This window comes from Curcuma longa, chromosome 7 (assembly GCF_044706935.1).
Source record: "Curcuma longa cultivar G26 ecotype Majalengka, Jawa Barat chromosome 7, ITB_CL_G26_1.1, whole genome shotgun sequence".
Classification (NCBI taxonomy): Eukaryota; Viridiplantae; Streptophyta; class Magnoliopsida; order Zingiberales; family Zingiberaceae; genus Curcuma; species Curcuma longa.
In genome coordinates, this window is record NC_133867.1 from 5,410,333 (window position 1) to 5,430,239 (window position 19,907).

The 19,907-nt window shown below is 37.0% G+C and overlaps 2 protein-coding genes and 1 pseudogene across 2 annotated transcripts; 2 read left to right on the forward strand and 1 right to left on the reverse strand.

The window, feature by feature from the left end:
- Positions 1-636: 636 nt before the first annotated feature.
- Positions 637-1,061, forward strand: LOC141831887 (uncharacterized). The gene is made up of 2 exons (XM_074719303.1): positions 637-777; positions 848-1,061. The coding sequence occupies exons 1-2, from the start codon at positions 669-671 to the stop codon at positions 970-972; spliced, it is 234 nt and encodes a 77-aa protein (XP_074575404.1). The 5' UTR covers positions 637-668; the 3' UTR covers positions 973-1,061.
- On the reverse strand, positions 1,000-4,164 carry LOC141831886 (uncharacterized). The gene is made up of 13 exons (XM_074719302.1): positions 3,918-4,164; positions 3,681-3,757; positions 3,518-3,598; positions 2,903-3,031; positions 2,737-2,823; positions 2,581-2,634; positions 2,311-2,401; positions 2,157-2,227; positions 1,988-2,057; positions 1,784-1,836; positions 1,475-1,568; positions 1,306-1,403; positions 1,000-1,231 (listed from the first exon to the last, which is right to left on the reverse strand). The coding sequence occupies exons 1-13, from the start codon at positions 4,117-4,119 to the stop codon at positions 1,145-1,147; spliced, it is 1,194 nt and encodes a 397-aa protein (XP_074575403.1). The 5' UTR covers positions 4,120-4,164; the 3' UTR covers positions 1,000-1,144.
- A 444-nt stretch (positions 4,165-4,608) lies between these two features.
- On the forward strand, positions 4,609-17,470 carry LOC141832154 (golgin candidate 5-like; annotated as a pseudogene).
- The last annotated feature ends 2,437 nt before the right edge of the window (positions 17,471-19,907 follow it).

Here is a 19,907-nt window from a genome sequence, read left to right on the forward strand (position 1 = left end):
CAAACTCTTCTGTAAGTCTGTTCCATCGTAACCAACTCAGTTATGATCCAGGAGTGATATTAGCATAAACTCTTCTGCAAAAAGGTGAATCCGCCACCTTAGCGGCCCCACACAATCGACCCCACGACCATCTATGAGAAGGTAAATCGAAAAACTGCAGTTGATCAAGACGCAGGAGGGTATTGCCTAACTTTGCCAGGATTCGAACCATTACCCTCTTTTGTAAGTCTGCTACGTCGTAACCAACTCAACTACGCCCCAGGGGTAGCATAAACTCACTTTAATACAAGGTTGTGTTGGATTGCAAGAGTGGATTGATCACTGATAAACTCACCTTAATGGTAAAAAAGGGAATGAGTTATTTCGTCAATTTCCCCTACCGACTTTCCTTCCCTGTTGATGTTTTTTTTAATAAAAAGTTAATGGAAAGTTAATGGATCTTTATGAAAAAAAAGAAGAGCTAAAATGGAAATTTCCCCTTAACAAAATAGAAGGTTCCCCTTTGACCGACCTGATAATCCCCTGCAGCCATTAGTCAAATCTCACCCACTTGGAAATCTTTGACCAACACATGGACAGCGATCCATCTCTCCACGCTCATCCCATCCCGAGCTATTAAATCACCGGCAACGCGCAGCCTCAATCCCCGGAGGTGGCGGCGCGCATCGATGTTGAAGGCCAGGAAGGAGGAGGCGGAGGTGCGGTCGGAGAGGGCTCACGGAGCCGCCATCCACGGCGTCTCCGCCGCCGTCGTCGCCGACTTCCTCTCCCGCTCTGGTACTATCCTCTGTTAATTAGTAGTTCAAAAAATACAAAGGCGATGGTGATTGCCTGCGGATCCATGCAGATGAGGCGGCGAGGAAGAGACTGAACCGGATGAGCGAGAAGCTGAAGCAGTTGGAGACGCAAATGGAAGCGCTGGAGGCGGAGGTGAGCAGAGCAGCAGCTAAAGACTTCTCCCAACCGGATTAACTGTAACACTTTCTTGCTCCATGTAAATAAATATAAGACAAAATAAGTGAGTTTAGGCCACTTGGATCATATATTCATATTCCTTCTAATTTCTATCACCCATCACTCAAGAACAAGATGAACAATTTAGGGTCATATTAGATTCAGACCGTAACTGTTACATAAAAAAGAATCATTTAAGGAACCTGTCGAACCAGAAGCTTGCTTCTTTTACCATTGACACGGTCATTTGGTGCCCAATTCCAGCTTCCGCAATGAACTGTTTAATGATGCAGAGAAAAACAAGATTATGGTTCCCAAATTGTTTGATTTCAGTATTTCAGTGTTCCAAACCTTAAATTTTTCTTGGCAGTTAACCTCTTCGTATGTCTCATTTGCCTTTGCAATAGGACCATCTATACCAGAAATAGGGCAGCGAGGATCTTCCATACCTATTTATTCAACATAATTGAGTCTTTGTTTGATCATATTTGAGTAGTGGTTGCTCATGTATGAGGCATACCGTTTAAGATCAGCAGGGGCCTGGGTGCAATAGCAGGAACTGTGTGAGGTGCGTCGAACTGCGAGGATAACCCTGGAGCAATTCTCTCCCACAGCTTCAAACAGAAAATAAACATAAAAATTTAGAAAGGAAAAAAAATGATTTAGTTTTGTCATTACTGGTTCTTTTGTTTTGCAAGAATCAAAAGGATCTACATATTTCTTTTGTTCCCCTAAAGAAGTCATGTTGGTGCCTAACTACCGATATCATGGAGGACATAACAGAGGATCCTTTATATATATGTGAAAAAAATGAATATAGATGACGCACCTTCTCCACGACTTCTTTATCAATTTCATCCTTTCCTAAATCCTTGCATGCCACTGTAAAATTGCACACATTTTTCTAGTCAAAATTTCATGGTATCATCCAACTTTTCGATAATAAGGAGTTTACAGCAATGTTTTCAGCTGGTAATTAAGTAATTCAATATCATTTACATCGGCTTAAGGTGATGTTAGGGGGGCAACTAACCTTCAAAGACATGTTTTATGCTATCAACTCGAGCATGCCACTTATCATTATCTAATGCCCATCTGAATCCCTATCAGAAGAAAAGCATCAGAAGTTAATTTAACATAATAAAGCATAAACAAGATACAGAGTAATCCACTTGTAACTGGAAGATATATAACATGAATACCTGAACCCCAATTATAGGGACAACCACGGAGTAGCGTGTATCAGCTGCTGCTGCAAACCAGGCATGCATTCCTGCACCAACAGCCAAATTGACATAAGCTCCAAAAGCCTAATTAATGCTTTCTTAATTAATATAGCTTGATCCACTAACCAACCTCCGAGTGATTCACCAGTGATTCCAATCCGAACAGGATCAACATCTTCCCTTTGTATCAAATAATCTGCCAGTTTTATCAAGTCCCAGACCTGCAATTTACAATGGTAAATATTGAGTTTGACTTAATGGTTTAAAGTTCTAGGATAATAAATCTAAACACAAAATTGGAACATGTTAATTAGACATGTTTAATTCTGGTTTGCTTTATGTTATTGGATTGGTCATTGAAAGACATATTGCATCAAAGATGACAGAGAAAAGAGCTTACTGTATCAAAGATGAAAGGCATTGTATCACCATTTTTCCACGCTGAAACCAGAGCCTAGTTAAAGGAAAAGAAAAAACAATGAATCCAATGCTTTGTCTGTATTTACTTAGCTTGAAGAAGTGCAAGATTAATGAATTAATAGATAGATTTAATTACATCTTTGTATGCTGTTGGGTTGCTAGCTCTTTCTCCATGATAGCGAGAATCAATGGCAATGGCTACATATCCTCTTGAAGCATAAGCCTGGACAAAACAAAACTCTGTTGTTAGTTAATCATATTCATGTCTTTGGATGTTGTTGTGTCATGAAGATCAATTTTACCTCAAGTAATGGCCGCAACCATTCCTTGCACTTGTAAGAGCTATGTAGAACTACAATAGCTGGCTTTCTTTGAGCTGTATTATCCTTCAAGCTCAGAATCAATATGGGAAGACGACCTTGCTCACCTTCCTGTAGAAGAAATCTTAACATTAAATGTTGATAATTTCACTATAAAACTCCTAACCCCCCAACATTGAACAAGTTTAACCATTACACTTATATTTATCCACAAACAACATCAACTTTCAATTTGACGACACAGTCAGTGTTATTTCCAGAAAGTAGAGACTACTAAATCAGATCATATCACATTTCAAATGAGCTTTAGGTTTTGTTTGGTTTGATTGATTATTGGTTGTCAGATAATCATGAATAATTATGAAATTTGAATCACCAATTTGCTGGATTTGATTTCCCAAACTGTTGGTTCGTGCCCAACATCACACCTAACTTATCATCCAATATTGTGCCAAAGTCAACCAACTTGAAGCACCGATGACCTCCGGTTGGCAAAGCATCACAAAACAATGGATAAACTAAAAAGATGTGGCTTGCACGCCATTGAACATGCTGCTTAACCATTAAAGAAAGACTTTAAAGTGTTTATAAAATTACCTCAACTGTTAGATAAATATTCTCCTCGATCACTCTATCCTTGAAACCCTCGAGATCGTCTCTCGGGCAAGCTTCCATTACCTGCAAGAAATTAAACTAATTAATGAGCTCCCAAAGTTAGTGAAATTAACTATATTAAAATCCCTTGTTTTGGCTTGCTCACCTCCCTAGAACCTGGAAATATCGGCGCCTGATGCACCGGCTCCGTCACCGGTCCCCCAAGCTCAACGGAGAGCGAAACTGAACGGAGATGATTCGGCAGAAAGGTAAACTAATCGTCAAACAGAAGATATTGCAGTATTGTGTACATGTTTCCCAACAATCAAAACCATGGAACAAATTCGCCAGAAATCAATCGAGTTAAATACGAGAAACCCTAGAGAGAGAAAAACACATTTACCATCGGGATTCAGCCTCCGGCTTCGCAGGACGTGGATGAACTCCGCTCGAAGCTGATCGGCAGCTGATGGGGCGGTGGCGGCGTCCATCGTCGTCCGGCAACGGAGGGAACTCCGCCCCCTCGCTCCACAGCGGTACTTATGGAGAGGGGAGGCGACCCGATCACGTGCGCCCACGGCGGGCGCAAGTAGGCGGAGCAGCATCGCCGTGGTGGGCGGCGGGGTCGCAGGAAGGCCGTCTGATCCGGTGCGGTGTGGTCGTCAACGGAGAATATGATTGATGATAGGTAAATAATTTAAAATTTTAATAAATTTATTGGATTATTTAAAATTTTTATATTTATATTGATAGTAAATTTAATATTATAGAATTATTTATTTGATTAGAGATTTTATTTATTTATTTATAAGTTTAATATTTTTTTTGATAAAAATAATGTTCATAAATTTTATTTAAAAATATTAACAAGCGAGACAGTACAAAATTGATAAAAAATAATCAAATAAATTGTTAGAATTTAAAATATGGGAAAATGACCGATTTGCCAAGCTCCGAGTGAATTGCACGAATGGGCCCGTTGCAAGCCTGGGCGCACCGCCTATGACCAATCGCCCCGTCGGTGGCCGTGGGCAGATCGGCGAATCTCAAATCCGGAGACTAGCGAAGGCCATTCTGTGTTTCCGCCGGGCCGACCGCTCCGCCGGATCCTGAGCTCTTCTCCAGATTGAGGTTTGCTTTCCTTCCGCCCCGACTCTTGCCCCTTGTTTGTCTGCTAGATGTTGCACTTTCTCGGTTCAATTGGATCTCGCTTCCTTCTTCCAGTGCATCGTGTATCGCGTGTCAGGATCTGGATCCTCGAGGCAACTTCTCTCACGGAGTCTGGGATCACAATAGGAGAAGGGACTTGGAATTGGATAGCGGAGGATGGCGTGGTTTGGAAATGTGTCTTTGGGTGGCTTCCCGGATTTGGCTGGGGCCGTGTCGAAACTGAGTGAAAGCGTGAAGAATATCGAGAAGAATTTTGATAGTGCTCTCGGATTGGAGGAGAAACATGATGCCAGCGACGATGGTATTAGATTTGTGTTTTACATCATCATCTCTCGTTCTTCATATTTTTTAGTGTGTGTGAATATGATGATTTCTTCATTGCCTGAGGCATATCGCCATATCGGTATCAGTAAAGACAATCTTTCTGCTGTTTTTGTTCCTATTGCCCTTCAACATTATTAGTGAACTTTCTCATTTATGTGCAACTCATAGGAGACGGAAGTGCTGGTATTCCCTAGCATTGTGGTAGGATCTGAATGATGTTTGTATATATATAATATAAAGAACCAAAACATAAGTGATGGGTACTTTCTGACCGTGCTTAATTTGAATTATTTTGTAAATATGCTTATGTCTCTTCCTCTTCTTTCTACTATATAGAAAGTGATTTTTCAAAGTTCCGTAGAGTATAGGCTTGTTTGAGCGATTAGGTGTCCTCAATTAATAAAGAACCTCCTGGCATATGTTGTTCCACAAACTACCTATCATGTACTTCTTCCTGTATAATTTATATTTTTATCCATTAGTTATGAGTTTTGTTTGTATTCGTTTTTCTCGTAATAAGATATTATTGAAGCATGACATATTTGCTTCTTACAAGGTTTTAATCATTTGTTTTGTCCATCAGGTTCTGGAAAATGGACATCAACATCAGGTAGGCAAGGCCTTTTTGAACCTATGATGTCCTTTATGGGGCAAAAAGAAGAGGAAAGTGCTTCTGAACAAACAGTACTTGCTGAATTTTCACAACACCCTTTAACAGCTGAAGATCATGAAATGGCCTCGAGTGTTCCATCATCTTTACCCATCAGTAAACCAACTATTTCTGACAAGGGACATGAAGATTCTATAACTAAAGATACTGACATCATTTCTACTAATGCCAACAAAATGATTGAAGAACCTCAAAGCTTTGATGTGAACAAAGGAGTTGAACCAAACGATTTGGAAGCTGGAACGGGGACTTCATTGCCTAGAAACAAGGAAGAGGAAGATTCATCATCTATTTTCCAACAGAAAACGGATGGTGACATCCAAGCTAGTAATTACTCAAGACCAGAAGATCCTTCACAACCAATTACTGACAGTGTAGAATTAACTGTCAGCAATGTACTCAAAAAACCTGAAGAGGCACATCATGTACTAGATTCACAGGGAACTGATGTCATACAGGAGACTAAAGTTGAGCAGCCTCTAGATAAAGAGTCTTCTGAACATTCTGAAGTACTTTTTGCCCCAGAAAATCTTGGCAAAGAATCCTCAGTTGCACTTCCTGTTAGTGTAGAGAAGTATGATCATGTCAATAAGCCATCATATAACAATGTTCTAGTTGCAATCCATACTGAGCAGGATCATGAAATGACATCTGACTCAGTATCTCATGATACCAATGCATCTCCCAAGTCATTAAAAAACTCCAGGGATACAGATGATGAACATGAGAATGCCAAGCCTTCATTTATTTCGTCAGATAATGCATTAGGTTCAGTGGATCAGCCAGGGGAAATAGAGAAGGTAAAACAGGAAATGCAAATGATGGAATCTGCATTAAAAGGAGCTGCTAAGCAAGCCCAGGTAACAAAAGTTTAGGTAATGCAATATAAGTAATGTGGGATTATGGAAATGCCAACTTATGCAGCATTACCTGCATATTGTCAAGAGGTCCTTTGTACCATGACACAAAGTTTGTCACCCTTGTACTTCCAATAGCAAAACTCTAAGTTTTTGGTCTATAACTGGAGCTTAGTTGGCTATGATCTGTGGCTTTCTGAAATAGTAACATCTTGGATTGTTGATGTTTTTTATAACTGTAACAATCTTCTTCTGGTATTGTAGTATGATATTAGTTTCTTACACCCATTAGTATTGCTTAACATTTTATCTGCATGATTTTGCAGGCTAAAGCTGATGAAATTGCGAAACTGATGAACGAGAATGAACAGTTGAAATCTGTTATTGGGGATCTAAAGGTAGCTAAGAAACTAGTATATGTTGTTTTTACTACTGAACATAGTAGATTTCACAAAGGTACCTTTGTAGTTGATATGGTTTGTTGGAGTTTGCAATATCTTAAAAATTATTATTAAAACAAATGCAATTATACATATGCATTCTTTTGCAATATATAAGATGTTGTGCCTTTGTTTTATTTGTCTCTTGAGCCTATGTTGTAGACTCTTCTTATTCATAGAGTTAATGCTTGCATGTAAATTTAGGAAAGGTCACCAAGAGGTTTCTGCTTTTCCTTTGTCGTTTAGAAATGTAATTAAATGTATGTAAGCTGGGATTTCAATGCTTTTAAATGAGTTGCATGGTAATGGGCTGTCAGTAAGAAACATCCATACTGATAAGCACTAAATGGCTTATCCATAAGTCTGCATGTTTTAAACTTTGAGATCTGTTGACATGGAGAATTCTGTTAGTTTCTGCATATACAGTTTTTTGTGTTTTTGACATGGTTGTTCTCTTCTTTATTTCTTTCTTACTGAGTGATTGTAACTTTGTTCCTTGTTTTGGTTAAAATGCCTTGTCATTTGATTCTAAGATTTTGTTATTTTCACAGAGGAAATCGAAAGAAGATGAAATAGATGCATTACGAGATGAATATCATCAAAAGGTGTCATCTCTTGAAAGAAAGGTGCAAATAACACATTACACTTCCTGCTTTTTTATGTTACTATGTCATCTCTCGGTATCTCACTGGAATATAAAATTCACATTGACTTGATCTGGGTATTTCTACTATTTGTTCCATCACTTGAATGTGTTGCCTCTATTGGTTCATGTAACATTTGGATAGAGGGATTTGGATTTTAACTTCTGTCCTGTGCCCTTATCTTTGGATTGATTACAATGTAAAACCAAAAACCATTTTTATTGTTCTCGTTGGATAAGAATGGCTGTTTGAAACAATTACAGGTTTAGACTGTCCTGTCTTATTGCATGATGTATAAGTCTGGATATAAATTATGGACCTAGGTATGGTGGTTATTGCTGCAATATGACATGTATAGCCATTCAAATATAAGATAGTATTGAGAAAGACAGTAATAAATAATGATGGCAGAAGAAAGCAAAAGGGTACATAGTTGGCAGTGGGAACAATTACTGGAGGATTCTGATCAGCTTAGAAAGCATGACCAATATTTTGAAAAAGATTGTTTTAGCTGATCACATTTACTGTTATGGCATACAATGTTAATTCAACTTGGATATGAGTACCCTTTACACGGGTGTGAATTTTCAGCATGGTTGTTTCCAAGGATTGAAATTTTGAGCCATTTCACTCGATACGCGCGAAATTTCTCGTTCCGCCAGCGGACCGCCACCGACGCTAGCGGTTCCGGCCGGGACTCAGGCGACGCCTCTGGAGATGCCCCGTGGGTTGCGCGTGCCCCAGTCGCGCGGAACAGTGAAGATCTCGGTTTTTTATACTTAAGTTTTAATAATAATTTAGGTTAATAATTTTAATCAACTCCTAACTGTAGTTGGGATAATTTAAATAAAATTAATTAAAGTCTCATAAAATTATCCTATTATTTTTTTAAAAAATATTTTATTTTTTATTTTTAAATATTTTTAGTTAATTAAATAAATACTGAAACTATATTGGCATGGTACTTGTAATAGGATAAGAGAAATATGGTATCAAAACTGTATTGTTCCAGTTCGGGATTGAAACCTCGGCACGGCTCGGTATTTTAAACCTTGATTGTTTCTAAAAATTCTTATATGTGATCAATAGGAGACAAAGATTTCACATGGAGTGTCAGTATCCGACACGGGTATGGAGTCTGTATTAACCATCTTAATGTCCATGAGATGGCTTTGTGGAAGATAGCAATGGCTTGTTCTTTCAGTTTCTGATTCACATATCTGTATTAACCACCTTACTGTCCATGATATGATCTTGTGGAAGGCAACAATGGCTTATTATTCCAGTTTCTGATTATCTTGATGCTATTTCACACCAAAACATATATTTTGACATTGTTAAAATTAGAAAGTGTTTTTCAATGTTTGGTATTACACATTTACAATATCTTCAAATTTTAATTGTATATTTTTTTCATAGAAAGATGACCTTTCCTTGGAAGAAATTTTTCTAGCTGCATCCAGGATAAGATTCTTATGTGTTTGTTCATTATCTTCAAAATTTTTGCTTCTCAGTAAATACCAAGTGTTGTGACTTGTTTAGTTGCCTTCGGGCAATTTACATTGCTTCTATTGGTAGAGATTCCATAATACCAAGCATCTACTTCTAAAAGTTCAGTTAAAAGGTTAATGTAGCAGCTGTGGATTTTGAAGTTACTAGAAAGGATAAACTAATAGAAATTAATATCTAAGAGCAATTAAGTGTGCCTCCAATAGATGATAAAAGGAGATAAAATAGGCTGAGATGGAGGGGACATGTTAAAAGACGACCAGTAGATTTATATTTAGAAGAGTTGAATCAATTTGAGTAGGTGTAAAGGTAAAAGGAGTCCAAGAAAATCTCCTCCGGGCTCTAGGTCTTATCTCTTTTATTACATATTAATGAATTATCTTGGTTCATGTATTCACATATTAATGAACTATCTTGGTTCATGTATTCACATATTAATGAACTAGCATGCTGTCTCTCTTGCCGCTGAAATAAAATAAATCTCCTGTGCACCATAACTTGTTCAATAATGCCAAATTTTTTCTGCAGGTTTATGCACTCACCAGAGAAAGGGATACATTAAGGAGAGAACAAAGCAAAAAAAATGATGCTGCTGCTCTTTTGAAGGAGAAAGATGAGATAATTAGTCAAGTTATGGCTGAAGGTATGTCGTAAATAACTTTTCTTGCTTTTCAGTGGAGTACTGCAATTTCAGTAGCCTTGCAGTTGGGGCTCTAAATGGATTTAGTAAATCATGCTTTCCCTTGCTCAAGCTCACTTGAAGGAATCCTGACAGAGCATGACTTCAACACAACTAAATTTAAGCCCATGCTCAACTTGCTTAACCTATGTTGAGCTTTACAGTTGTTTTGTTTCTGAACTAGCTTAGCTTCAGCTTGGCTTCTTTGTGTTGCAAAATGTGCTCAAGTATGCAAACTGTGCTTAAGTTCTTCTAAACTTAAAATCTCAGTTTTTTTTCCCAACACAATTCAATCATTGAGCAAAAGAAAAATATATCAATATGATTTCTTCTTTTTTGAGAAAATTTAGCCGAAGCTAAATCCATTTCAAAGAATTGAAATGGAACAAATTGTATAAGAGAAAGTTAAAACAAATGATAAAAGAGAAAACCTCTCTATCTATAATGTCTGTCAACTAGTTATAGGAACCACAATTCATTTCAAATGCATGATTTTTTTATTTAGAGGTGCAAATTTTCATTAACATAGCTTAGGTTTATTTATGAATTTGTATGTTTCAATAAAAAATCTTAGAAGGTTTATCTCTATCTATTTGGAAATTACAATTTCTGTTAAACTTATATTTGATCACTATATGTCAGAAATGCTTTTCTTCAGTATTTATTACTTAATGGTAATAATCACTTTATCAGTAAATTAAATGTTTTTTATTTCCTTATCTGAAGTAGAATATGACCATAGGACAGTTAGATTTGTGACCACTCCAAAGAAATAATTTAAGGCATTAACTTGACGAACGGTATGTGTTGGAGACTTCTTTAGTGGAGAAAAGCGATTATAATTGCCAAATTTCCTTGGGATTCTTGCTATCACACTTAGGGTATGGCTTCACAATAAATGATCTTTTCCACCTATGATAGCAGTTATATATATGTGTTTGTGTGTGTGCATTTATATGTTTACATTAGTTGTCCATCTTCTCTCCAAAATTCTAATACTATCTTTTTATTTTTATAGTTCCATTAATTGCAAGAAAATGGAAAATGGAAAATAGAAAACTAAATTCAGAGAATTTTAATTTATTGAATGGACACTTAGTCACCTTAAAAGCATCAAGCCATATATTTAGATCTCTTTTAATTTCGAGTAATATATTCTTTGATTATCCTGAGTGGATATGGTAATTTATGTCTTGGCGGAGAATGCCAAACTCAACTACCTGCCTGGCTGATTAAGAGATATTCTCAGTAGTATGCTTTCTAACTCAGCTAGCTGATTTTTCCAGCATTTGTAATGTGAACAAACCCATAAGTTATCTAGAAGGTTTTTAAACAAACCCATAGGTAAACAAATCCTCGAGACTCGTCATAGCTGATGTTTTGGGTTAACAAATATCATCTTTGCACCTGCAAATATCCACTAATTACTTCATTGCCATGGCTACCTTTTGTTATAGGTGAAGAGCTGTCAAAAAAGCAGGCTGCTCAAGAAGCAACTATAAGGAAACTAAGGGCGCAGGCTAGGACTATATGTTTTGATTATTTTATTCTGCTAATCATTGCTATTTTATCATCTTAAGATATGTTTTCTGTTTGGTGATTCTGTTTTGGTACCAGATTCGGGAGCTTGAAGAAGAAAAACAAAGACTCAATTCAAAGCTCCAGGTAATTTAGTATGGCTTCCCTGTTAACCTAAATTCAAACCAAAATATTCTTTTCTCACATGTTAATCATTTCTTTCTTTTTACTGGAATTTCTAAGTTTTCACACTCCAATATCTGATTGTGTAATCTTGCTATCTTTGACACCCTAGTTTAATTCTACTAAATCTGCACCAAGAGTTGTGGACTAGTAAAAGAGATTTATTGGCTTTGATGAGCTAACCATAGAATACTAAGCTGTGCCCCTGACACACCCAAAAAATATCGGCCGGTGTGAGATTGACACATGAAACTTGTTGGGATGGGGTAAATTATTCTATGTTTCTCTGTGGTTGGTTACTTGTGGTCTTAATCAACACCTGTGCTCTTGGACGGCATGAGACATGATAGAAAGAATCAAATTCAATTTCTTCTTTCAATCGCTATGGAGGGTTAAGGGGGATTACTAGGCAGCAGCAATGAGGGTAAGCAGAGGGCTACCAATAGCAATGTGGAGGCATCAGACATTGGAGCAGCAGTGAATCTGAGGCAGCGCATGGAAGAATTTGGTAAGGACTGGATAAGTCTCTCAGGAAAGAAGTATTCTGGTAGTATATTTGAGGATGTCAACTTAGTTTAACTTAAATGAGAGCTATGTTACTCATTTTAATCACTCAACTATTCTCCTTCAAGTCCTATACATATCACTGCTTAGTTAAGCGGATGAAGGATGAGGATGAAGGATTTTCCGTCTAAAATCACTACATATGGAAATGGGAACATTGCTTTCACAATCTTGGTCCACCCTCATTCTTGCAAAATTATCTAATTAACAAAGTTCCATTTAGTTGTCTAGAACAAGTTTCTGGAATTAATTGCCTGTTATTTTTCCATAAGCTTTCCATCAAGTTGCTGAATGCTGCCACTTATTTCCTTCATTATCTGAAATGTGTGTGTAAAAGCACATGCTATCTCCAAACTTTATTTCATTCCTGACTAATGCCTTCTCTAGGTTGACGAGACGAAAGTAGAAAGTATGAAGAGAGATAAGGCAGCTACTGAGAAGTTGTTGCAGGAAACCATAGAAAGAAATCAAGCAGAACTTGCTGCTCAGAAGGAATTTTATACAAACGCACTTAATGCAGCCAAAGAAGCTGAAGCCTTAGCAGAGGAACGAGCTAACAGTGAGGCCAAGGTCGAACTTGAAAATCGCCTGAAGGAAGCAAGTGAGCGTGAAGCTATGTTGATTCAAACGCTTGAGGAGTTGAGGCAGAGTCTGACTAGAACAGAGCAGCAGGTTATTGTTACCATTCAGCAGCTCGTGAAATCGTTGTATATTACTGTGCTGACCTTTTGATTTCTTTGCCTTTTCTTTTCTTTTCTTTATTTTATTTACTTAATTATTACAGGCAGCATTTAGAGAAGAAATGCTGAGAAGGGATATGGATGATCTTCAAAAACGCTACCATGTATGTCAGGCAATGTTAAATACTCCATGAATGGATTGTTGCCTCTTGCTAGTCAGTTCTATTTCTGAGAATTATTGATTTTATCTTGGTGTATCTCCAGGATAGTGAACTCCGCTACACTGAAATGATCACTCAAGTTCCTGAGTCAACACGACCACTTCTAAGGCAGATTGAAGCTATGCAGGTTTATTTCTATGGAATTCTCCTGCTTGTTTGTTTTTCTTCATGTTTTTCTCTACTACACAATGTGAATCTCTATAGTTGAATTTTTTTTAATGTTTATTAACTTCAACTTTAACAGGAGACAGCTGCTAGAAGAGCTGAAGCCTGGGCTGGTGTGGAAATGGCTCTAACCTCTCGCTTGCAGGTTAACCTCGAACATTTCTAATGCCTTGAACTCTACATGCTTTTTAAGGATCACCTACAATGGGATTGTACTAACAGAATCGGAGAGGATAAGAACATTACATTTTTTATCTGAAATATAAATTTTAAGAACTTTGCAAACATGTAGAAACTCATAAGTGATATTTGTTGGATATCTTACTAGGTCTTGTTTCTCCTTCTAGACATCAAAACCAATTGAAATAGTCAAACCTATATGCCGGTGCTTTTTAGATGCCTTTCAGATTTTTGAAGGGAGTGAAGGTTACTGAGATTATTTGCCTGATAGACTAATACAGCAGTGGAGTTTACTGAGGTTCCTGGTTATAATTCACAGGAGGCAGAAGCCAAAGCTGCTGCCGCAGAAGAAAAGGAACGAACCCTAAATGAACGTCTGTCTCAAAACTTATCTCGGATTACTGTTCTTGAGACTCAGGTTTGGCAACATTTTTATTTTATTATACCTTTTTTGACACTTCTATTCTTTCATTTTTTATCAATAAATAAATTCGAGCAGATTACTAATTATTATGCCAAATGTTCAGATTGCTTGTATCAGAACAGAGCAGACACAACTGAGTAGGTCACTTGAAAAGGAAAGGCAAAGGGCATCTGAAAGCAGACAAGAATATCTAGCAGCAATGGAAGAAGCTGCTACACAAGAGGGTCGTGCCAAGCAGTTTGAAGTAGAACTCAAGGAGATTAGAAGTAAACACAAAAGGGAGTTACAAGATGAGGTGGTTCACAGAGAACTTCTGGAAAAGGTAATTTGTATTGTGGTCTACTATCATAGTTTCCCTTCACTATGAATCAAGTTAGTTGGATGTCAAGATAGACAATTTTTTTAAATGATCATGTATCCAGTGTATTCTCATATGGCTATGCTTAAAATTTTACTGCTGATTTTTAAACACCATCATTGTGATGCCATGCCTCTTCTTTGTGGCTGGTTACATAAATCTTATCCCTCCATTCTATTGAACCCTGTTCCTTGATTTCCCAATAATATTCAAATCAATTAAAACATTTCATGCATTAATGTTATTTGATTTCCATCTACCCCTTGCACATTGCACTCTAACATATATCAACTCCTCTAATCATAGAATCTAGTGATCATCATTGATTATGTTTGTGCTATCTCAATCTATTTTCTCTCATTTTATCATCAAGGTTACTACTGTTTTTAAACAGTAACAAAAGATAATGACACTCTGAATGAACAAATGCAACTTTTTCAGTTGCTGCATTTTCTAACAATTATATAAATTGCCTCTATTTAGTTACATACCTTACATGTGAATGCCAACAATCTGCACAAAAAATTAATTTAGCAAAAATGAAAATGCTAAGATGGACACATAGTTGATTGGATTAGAGGGGAAGGTGGATAGGGTAAAGCGAGACTAGAGGAAGGTTTAAAGTCTTGTTCAAAGGTGGGGTAAAATGAGATCATGTTGGTGTATAGACACAGTGGAGGTAGAACCAAGGAGGAGGAACGAGGATAAGAAATACTGATGAAAAGAAGAGGATCTTATTGTCGTATGCATTCCACCTCGTGCTGGAGGCAGAAGGCACCTTTGCTCATTTTGGACGAACAGCACAAACAAAGAAGACAACTTGGTTCCCATTCTAGTGTCTCAATACATTCCACTGTTTGGTTGGTTGGTCAAATTGTGAGCCAAAGGCAACTTGATTTGAATATTAGCAGTGAAATAGTATTGCAGTAAGTTCAATTGAGGAATAACATCCACTTAACCTACCCCAAATTGTTGGGACTAAATGATGATGATGTGTGGATATGCCCATATATCTGATGGCTTTGATGCTTATATCCATGTGGAGTGGTTTGTGCTTAGTAACTACACTTCCATTGTCTTTTAACTCTTTCAAGTTTTAGCAGAGTTTGTTGAGATGCTCTTCACAGACGTCACCATATCATCTCAACCATATATTTATTTGTAACAGATTTTCCTTATTTGTAGCTTCTTTTTATTGTTATCATTCACCAATATTAAGATTCTATTATTGCTTTCAATTTAAATCATCCTATTTGTCATAGAATATTTTATAAAACTGATTGCCTAAACTTTGACTGGAAGTCTGCACTTGAAGAACAGGCCAGAGAGCTTTCTGGTAATGACTTACTGGTGATCACTTCACCTATATGTTTACTGATTAGCGTGCAGTTTTTTTTTCTGATATTTGGATTTTGACTATTTTTCAGGAGCTTGAAAGGGTAAGAGCTGCCAAAGATGAACTGGAAAGAACTATTTCTCGTGAATCTATTCCAGTTGCAAATCAAAATTCAACCAGTAAATCTACTATTGTCTTTTCTCAATTGTTTTAATTGTTCCCCTAATTAAAGCTTCTTATTTCAATATAACAATTGTTTAAGTCTATTTTATTCTTTTGGTACTTCATGCAGAAAACTTACAGATTAGGAAGCTTTCAACCACTGGTAGTTCCAATAGTATGGAAGAAAGCTTTCTCTTGCAAGCATCCTTGGACTCATCAGATAACCCTTTTTCAGAGAGGAGGCACTCTGGGGAAGCAACAGTTTCTCCATATTTCTGAAGAGCATGACACATAGTACTTATGAAGCATCATTACGTCACAAGGATGGGGAAATTGCATCATATATTTCACGCTTGGTATGACAATTCTCACACTGGTTGGTAAAAGTATACATTCCTTTTGTAAAGAGTTAATTTATATGCCTATTAAATTTTTACTTAAAAGATTTGCAATGTAGTTGCCCTCTGTACTACCTACATGTCTGTCAGCTAAAATATGAATTTCTTTGGCAACCACATTCATGTTATGTTGCTACTTGCTACTTATTGATGCTTAGTTAGATACATTTTTATAGGCTGACAGTGTGCTAGGACGTAAGATTGTGCCATTAGGAAATCATCATGATTATCTGCAATATCATTTAGAAACATAGATATTTGTATGGAACATTGAAACATCAATAATGCATTAAAATTGTATGTTTGAAAAACTCGTCCTAGATTTTAAATTCTCTTGCCTTGTATAGATTCTGCTTGCCTTGTTGTTTTTATCATATTTCTGTTTCCTGCTTTTCATGTTCAACATATCTAAGACTCAACTTCTCAATTCCTGCCTATGACTGACGAAACCCACATAATTCCTATGTGTATTTCTCTTCCTTTATGGACCTATTTAATCTGTCTCGGATCATATTTGTAGGCTTCTTTGGAAGCTATTCGCGATTCTCTTGCTGAAGAACTCGTCAAAATGACAGAGCAGGTTGTCTTTCACAGTACTATTATTTTTAGTCACACAATAACTTTTCTATTGCATGATTCCTGATAACAATTAATCTTGATCGCTGTCATGAGCAGTGTGAAAAGCTGAAAGCAGAAGCAGCAGCTTTACCTGGGTTAAGAGCAGAGTTAGAAGCCTTGCGACGAAGGCATTCGGCGGCACTGGAACTTATGGGTGAACGTGATGAAGAGGTATGAAGCCTCGATCACCTTTGATCAAAATTACAACTTTAAAATTTTCCTAGGTCAAATGGAAAGTGGACAACATTTTTAGTTTATTTACTTTAGCAAGAGTGAGAGTGTTCTATATTCCTTGTTTGGGAAGAACAAGCTTTCTCGAACCAGATAATTCGATTTCAGCATAAATGCTTTTGATCTTGTACCTTTTGCAGTTGGAGGAACTTCGAGCCGATATCATCGACCTGAAGGAGATGTACCGAGAACAAGTGGATTTGCTTGTGAACAGGGTAAATCTAGTTCAGTAGTCTCAATTCTTGCCTGAGAATAAATATTGCGCCATTAATTGTAATTGAACCTACCGTAACAGCTTCAGACAGTAACCTCATCAGCTGGTGTGAATTAGCGAATACGCTGCAAATACGTATTCGTTGCTGAACGTGATTGATCTGTTCGGTAATACAGAATTTTTGACTGCCTTTACAATTGCAATCAACTCTTGGTGGGCCCTTCTTTGTATTTGCAGAAGTGGTATACGATGTAACCAATTCAGAATCGAATGTTAAGTTGAATTGCCGTATATCAGTTCGTATTTTTTTTGTTTATTGTTAGCCAGGCGCTTTTTGTTTATAGCAAAAGAAACGTGAAATAATACTTTTTGTAGTTTTGTTGTTGATGAAACTGAAGAGCAATGTGAAGTTTCTGCAGTGTAAATTGCATGTTTATGGAAAATTCTCATATAAATAAATTTTAAAATGAAAATGATTTAGAATGTGATTGTTATCAAAATGCAAGTTTAAATGGAAATATCTATTCTAAGCGAAATTACTACTACCATTATAAAAATATTATTTCATCAGAAAATTAAATGGAAGTTTGATTTTAAAATTAGTTTATTAATTATTCAGTGTTTATTGCGTTTGATTTTTAATTCAATAGCCGATTTATTTTACTCTGCCCCACTCGACCGATGCCACTACCCCACAGAAGCGCCGGCATGCCGCTCCGCCGAGCACCTTCGCCTCCATTGCCGAGCTCTACTCGCAGGTAAACTTCCGTTCTTCGCCTTCCTACCACGAGCCTCCTATCTGTCCTTGTTCCAGCGGCACTGACGAGTACTAGTGATTCCCGAGGTCTCTTAAGCGCGGTGGAGAAGCGCAGGGCTGCGCCGCCAGGCGCGGTGTGAGCTGTCGTTTGCGAGGCGGTGTCCGAGAAGTAGAACTCTGCCGCCAAGAGGGCTCGTCTGGCTGAGAAGTGCCGCATCTACGACATGAAAAAGGTATTTTTTTCCCCCCTTTGATCTCAATGAAAGCTGAATCCTTTTAGTTTCTATCTTCTTCTGCGACTCTTGGATTATGTCATTCACTTTCTACGCTGTTTTCAACAAAATCCTATTCTCGACGAAAGAACTATGGAAATTAAATCAACTTAACACTTTTTTCATCATTTAGCTCGCATTCTTATGATTGTTTATGCTTAGGGTTTTGGAACACTCATGCATAGCTTATGCTATGCTTAGGCTGTTCTCCTTATATTGCCTTGTGTGGCTCAATAATATTTTGGTGTTACAATGCTGCCTGTTTTTTCAGAAACTAACCTTATTAGTCCCTATTGTGGGGGTTGGTCTACTCTAATTCTCTAGCATTATTTGTTGGTATTCGCACTACCAAATCACAGCCTGTAGGATTAATTCAAATAAGATAGATCCACCTTAATCCTCCCGCTGTTTATCGAAACTTATCCCCCCTAAAATAAGGAATCGCCTTGCTTATGAGCCAAGTAGTGTAATCTTTGTTTGTTGTGGTCCTCCAGCAATGCTAGATGACAAGTGCAAATACACACATAAAAAAGAGGAATTAATGGTGGTTTCACAGGGTGAATCTAAATCTATCTAATATGAGAACAGAGATAAATAGATGTTCCAAATTCGAACTTGCATTGAAAAATCTGGACAATCTTCTTTCCTAGGCTGGTACAAAAGTCATTGCAATCCTTTGTGAACTTCTTTCTTAACATTTGATGGAGAAAACAAGCAAAATTGTACCTCAAGCACCAGAAAGCTCTTCTTTAGAAGAAAATACTCCTCTCCTCATTTGATGCCTTAGTTTAGTGTCACATGGTGAGTTGTGGGCTACTAGAGAAGTATTAGAAATTTAGATAATCGAACCATTATTAGCTGGTGCTTAAATTTTTATGGCTAGTGGTTGTCTGACACCCTAATGGTCATTTCTCTCATCTAAGTAGATTGTGATATTTGTGTCAGAGTGGCCCTAATTGTAGGCATCTTGAGATGTTGGAAAGGGCTATCGTATGATGGTGCAGCCAGTTTGGATCTCACATGTTGCTGATTAGGATTTAGACTATGAGTTGAACTGTGTGTCTTGATAGGAACACCGAGACTTAAGTGGAGGAGATTATGGCACCCTGATTTAGTTTACATGGTGAATTGTGAGTTAATAAAACTTAAGTATTTTGAGCCAATGGTTGAATCTGCAAAGTATGGATTAATTCTTTGATCTAAATAAAGGTCATGACAAAGGTGCATTTCTGTCTCGCCCCAGGGGTATAATTTCGGTATCCCACTTAGTGACAATATATTAAAAGAGACCTAGACACTATATGCACAAGATAATGATGAAATTCATATACTTTATTTATTTATTTATCATTTTCTTTCTATACAACGAAAATTATACAGATAAAACCAACATATGAAACAAAACAAAAAATATAACGAAACAAGAGTAAAACCAAACCAAGAATCGACAGGTCAAGATCTCTGAGCAACTCTATGTACAAGCTGAAACCAACTATAATATTAAAATGATGCCTGTGCCTGCAAAACTAGAAGCCAAAGGAAACAAACAATAAGCCAAATAGCTAAGTGGGTAATCAGAATAAATGTGCATTAATTTAATCTTATTTTTGAGGTCAAGGAAGTATAATTTCTTATTACAATTTTGAGTTCTTCTTTAAGTTCTCAATTTATACATAAATGTATATTTATGATCATTTAGTATTTGTATGTTGGAATTAGAATTTATCTTAATATGTTATAATCACTTAAGATAAATTCTCCAATGTTACTATTTAATCATCAAGTATATAGGTCGTCCATAATATAATATCAACATAGA

Excerpts from the sequence above, each read along its gene's own strand:
- LOC141831887 (XM_074719303.1), top strand. The coding sequence starts at position 669 with ATGTTGAAGGCCAGGAAGGAGGAGGCGGAGGTGCGGTCGGAGAGGGCT. Across the intron at positions 778-847 it reads CGACTTCCTCTCCCGCTCTG|ATGAGGCGGCGAGGAAGAGA; the intron begins GTACTATCCTCT and ends GGATCCATGCAG.
- LOC141831886 (XM_074719302.1), bottom strand. The coding sequence starts at position 4,119 with ATGCTGCTCCGCCTACTTGCGCCCGCCGTGGGCGCACGTGATCGGGTC. Across the intron at positions 3,032-3,517 it reads ATATTTATCTAACAGTTGAG|GAAGGTGAGCAAGGTCGTCT; the intron begins GTAATTTTATAA and ends TTTCTTCTACAG. Across the intron at positions 2,824-2,902 it reads GGTTGCGGCCATTACTTGAG|GCTTATGCTTCAAGAGGATA; the intron begins GTAAAATTGATC and ends TGTTTTGTCCAG.